The sequence below is a fragment of the Chiloscyllium plagiosum genome, chromosome 19, assembly GCF_004010195.1.
Source record: "Chiloscyllium plagiosum isolate BGI_BamShark_2017 chromosome 19, ASM401019v2, whole genome shotgun sequence".
Lineage (NCBI taxonomy): Eukaryota > Metazoa > Chordata > Chondrichthyes > Orectolobiformes > Hemiscylliidae > Chiloscyllium > Chiloscyllium plagiosum.
Window position 1 is genome coordinate 65,125,181 of NC_057728.1, and position 4,828 is coordinate 65,130,008.

A 4,828-nucleotide genomic window follows, 5' to 3' on the forward strand; every position below is an offset into this window, starting at 1 on the left:
CAATAGGTGAATGGGGATAGGGATGGAGGCGATAGGTCAGACGGGAGGGTGGAGCGGATAATTGGGAAGGGAGATGAACAGGTCGAGGACAGTGCTGAGCTGGAAGGTTGTAACTGGGGTAAGGTGGGGTGGGGGGGGAATGAGGAAACTGATGAAATCCACATTGATGCACTGGGGTTGAAGTGCTCTATTCCAATACAGTTACAACTCTGGCATCTACCCAACAATGCGAAAAGTTGGGAGAAAGTGAGGACTGCAGATGCTGGAGATCAGAGTCGAGAGTGTGTTCTTGGAAAAGCACAGCAGATCAGGCAGCATCTGAGGAGCAGAAGAATTGACATTTTGCGCATAAGCCCTTCATCAGGAATAAGGCTTGTGAGCCGTAGATGCTGATCGATAAATAGGGGGGAGGCGGTTGAGCGTGCGTTAGGTCGATGAAGGTGGGAAAGAAGATGATAGGTCAGAGAGGAGGGTATATCTTTTATATTAAAAGCAGGACAAATGCAGCCTAGTGAAATGATGGAAAGTGTTACCAACAGAGCTATCGAGCAGCAGTTGATCATCAGTGACCTGATACTGACGCCCAGTTTGGGTTCCATCAGGGCCACTGAGCTCCTGACTTCATTACAGCCTCGATTCAAACATGGACTAAAGAGCTGGATTCTAGAGGAGATGTAGGAATGACAGCCCTTGACGTCAAGGCCACATTTTACTTGAGTGAGGCATCAGGGCCAACAAAGTTGAATCAATGGGAATTATGGTGCAATCTTTGAGCTGGTTGGAGTTATACCTGGTGTATAGGGAGGTGGCTGTGGTTATTGGAGTTCAGTCGTCTCCACTCCAGGACATCTCTGTCGGAGTTCTTCAGGGTAGTGTCCTAAGCCCAACCAATCTCCAGCTGCTTCATCAATGACCTTCCCTCCATCATAAGGTCACGTCGGGATGTTCACAGATGACTGCACAATGTTCATAATTTGTGATGACTTGGATGCAAAATCAGTCAATGTTCTCATGCAGTAAGATTAGATTCTAGGCTTGGGCTGACAATTGGTAAGTTACATCACAAAGCACGTACTAAGCAATGACATCTTTGGTAAGAGACCATCTTACCGCTGCTCTTTCACATTCAGTGGTGTTACCATCCTTGAATTCCCCCATTACCACCATCCTGGGGGTTATCATTGATCAGAAACTTAATTGGGCTCACCACATACGTTGGATGCATCAGCAGGTGAGAGGCTAGGAATATGGTAGTAAATAAGTCACCTCCTGACCCACTAGAGCCTGTCCACAAGTCAGAAGCTTAACACCATCCAGACCAACGCAGACTGCTTATTCGCACTTGTGTTCACTCTCTTCCCCGCTGACTCTCAGTTGCAGCAGTGTGTTCCTATCTCCAAGATGCACTGCAGAACTTGACTCAAAATCCTTACACCTTCCAAAATGACGACTGCTCTCATTCAGAAGAACAAAGGCATCAAATGTGGGTATGCCTCCACCTTCAAGTTCCTCTCCAAGCCACTCACCATCCTGACTTGGGAATATATCGCTGTTGCTGGGTCAAAATTCTAGACTTGGCACATTAACAACATTGCGAGATTGCCTACAGCACAGCTCACCACCACCTTCTCAAGGGCCATTAGAGGCAGGTAGGAAATGCTGGCCAACTAGCAAGGCACATGCTCCACGAGTGAATAAAAAAAAAATCAAACTTGTGCAGGGTTTTAAATTCTTAATTTCAATCAGGTTGGTGGACTATTGTAAAATACTTGCAAGTTTGTGTTCTGACAAAAATATCTGGTGGTTAACACCATCCAGACCAACGCAGACTGCTTACTGTTAACAGTCTTACCTTTGATTGGGGTTGAGAATTCCAGCTACAGTAGAAACCAGCACACCCAATGTCGGCTGATTGCAAAGCACTGTTTGGCGAGTCTTTCTGATATTAACATTTGTAACAGGGTCACCAGCAATGACTGATTAGAGCACTCCGTAGATGTATAATAAAATAAAAATAACTGCACTGAAAGAAAGTAGGTGACCGAATGTTGGGGCAGATACAGGAACATTGTAAAGCAGAGGGAGAGAGAGGAAAGGTGGTTCAGTGGGTAATTCTGAGTGGCTGTGGCCATGACTTCTGAAGAGTAGCAACCAGTCATGGTGTGAAGGAAATGAGGAAATCCAAGTGGTCGTTGGTGCAATTATGCAGATTTCTCAGCGTCTTGGAGCTGTTGGAGGTCAGAGATAAGGGGCAATGCCAGGAAGCTTTTGAACCGTAGAATAAGAACTTAAGTTACAAGTGTTGATGGACAGGTGGACGGTTCAGATTAACGAGCACCAGAATAATGACTGAAGAGGACTTGTTGTGACATGGGGCAGCAATATCAGATGAATTCAAGTTTAGAGGCTGGAAAATGGTGGGTGAATAAGAGCCGCAACATAAAACCATGTGTAAGGATGTCAGCACAGTTTGCACAGAGGCAAGTGCAGAAACTGGTGAAATGGAGGAGTTGAAGTGACTTGATGCATGTCTTGGTCCTACTTAGAGATCCATGATCCCGTAGCCAGTTTATGGTCCTCAATTAAAGTTACTGAAACACAGAATCTTCCTATCTGTGCTGTTACGGTGTGTACCTGTTTCCTTGGCTTTGAAATGTTCTGACCTTGTGAAAGGCACTCAATAGTTGCAATTTAGTTCCTTTCTTTTTTCCATCATGGACTTAAGGAAATTTAAACATAGATAAGATGGAAATAATCTTGTCACAATTGCACATTGAGCATCAAAAGCTTGTAATCAATCAAAAGTGCTTCAGTTTTCCTTGACCAAGGGTTCATCTTATAGTCAATAATGAAGTCTGTTCTGTTGAGCAACAGCCCTAAATAGATTTCTACTCCAATGATAACCATGTTGTCATCCATATTTTAGATGTCCATGTTATCCAGGAGCTGTTTGCTCTATTTCGTATTCACTGTGTCAACATACATTATTGTCATATATGTTCTCTGACTCTTAAATACGCAAAGCTTTTTTAAAAATGTAATGATGCATAGCATTGGATAGCAGGTATGTGGTTAATCTGCTTTGCTAACTTTTTTGAACTGGATTTGTTTGTTTTAGGAGTGGATATAGAAGCTGCCCGGAAAGAAGAAGAACGAATAATGCTTCGCGATGCCAGGCAATGGTTAAATAGCGGGCAAATAAGTGATAACCGGCATCCCAAATCTGGGGGAACAGCTCTTCATGTAGCTGCAGCTAAAGGCTACTCAGAAGTTTTGAAGTAAGTATCTAAAACTGCTTCATATGTAGTATTTGCAAGTAAATTGTCATGAACAAATTGCTTCCTTTTTATCTGTTGCATGATGTGCTTGGATAACTTGGGTTTCAAAACAGTAGTTATTGTACTAAAAATGGCTGGCTGTGTTTTTATATATTTCATGCCCCATAGATATTTGATGGATATAGGGCATTTCATGATGTAAACAGGCGCATGCTTTTTAATTGCTTTCGTGAGCAGTATTAAAGACTGAAGGCAATTAAGTTGTTCTGAAGTGATCATAAATGATCACAAATACTGAGCTGGAATCTCTAAATTGAGAGTTAGAAAATGCACCCGTGTAGAGTTAGTGACTAAAGTGAGCCGAGCCACAAGTTGTATCATGTTCACGTCATGATGTTTTGTTGGCACCTATGTTTGGGTTTAGCAGAAGGCAAATAAGTAATACAATAAAGCTGAAACAAAATGCATTTTTCTTGGGTTAATTGACAGTTGCCTCAATTTAATCTTGTAAAATGTCCACTTAAGTTCCAAAATGCTACTGCAATTCACTCAGATGACATTTCTTTGAGGGGCTTCTTTTGTTTTAGTCTTGACTTTTTAAAATTGGTACTTCCTTTAAAATCCATAGGCTCCTAATCCAGGCAGGTTATGATGTAAATATCAAAGACTATGATGGCTGGACCCCACTTCATGCTGCAGCACACTGGGGTAAAGAGGAAACCTGCCGAATCCTGGTGGAAAGCTTCTGCGATATGGAGATGATCAACAAAGTGGTTTGTTGCCTATTGAATTTTCTTTTTAGATTGGTAATCAGTGTCTTTATGTTTCAAGTCGCAAGAATGAAGAGAAGCGGACCTTTAAAAGATTGCATGATCAGACTATTTTGTTTGACGTAACAATTTCTTTCATTCACTTGAGATGTAGGCATCGCTGGCTGGCCGGCCAGCATGTGAGAGGAGAATCATTGATTTGAAAGGGACCTGAGGGGCAGCCTTTTTAGAATAAAGTTGCTTCATATGTGGAGTGAACTGCTGAAGGAAGTGATATTGTTGAATTTTGCCAGGTAGTCAGTACAAGGTCACTTCAGAGGCTGGGTTAAAGAAGCCAACTAACAATTGTGCCATTTTGGGCAGACCGTCTGTAGCTGAATAATTGCCTTCCATGTATTTAAGTTTAGCTTTTAAATAGCAATGCAAGAATCATGATTGATATTTGGACTATTAGAAAACATCAGGGTGCAGCGGGCCATTGACAGGATGCAGAGATGGGCTGAGAGGTGGCAGATGGAGTTCAACCTGGATAAATGTGAGGTGATGCATTTTGGAAGGTAGAATTTGAAAGCTGAGTACAGGATTAAGGATAGGATTCTTGGCAGTGTGGAGGAACAGCAGGATCTTGGTGTGCAGGTACATAGATCCCTTAAAATGGCCACCCAAGTAGATAGGGTTGTTAAGAAAGCATATGGTGTTTTGGCTTTCATTAACAGGGGGATTGAGTTTGAGTCGTGAGATCTTGTTGCAGCTCTATAAAACTTCGGTCACTGAATAAAA

At 42.4% G+C, this 4,828-nt stretch overlaps 1 protein-coding gene across 11 annotated transcripts in view; it reads left to right on the forward strand.

Annotated features, from left to right (window-relative positions):
* ppp1r12a (protein phosphatase 1, regulatory subunit 12A) overlaps nt 1–4,828 on the forward strand; it is a 99,632-nt gene that overhangs the window by 23,192 nt on the left and 71,612 nt on the right. For all 11 annotated transcript variants that reach the window (XM_043708767.1, XM_043708773.1, XM_043708774.1 and 8 more), the window contains exons 3-4: nt 3,119–3,278; nt 3,907–4,051. In XM_043708767.1, coding sequence (XP_043564702.1) covers nt 3,119–3,278; nt 3,907–4,051 — 305 coding nt within the window. The remainder of the gene's footprint in view (nt 1–3,118; nt 3,279–3,906; nt 4,052–4,828) is intronic.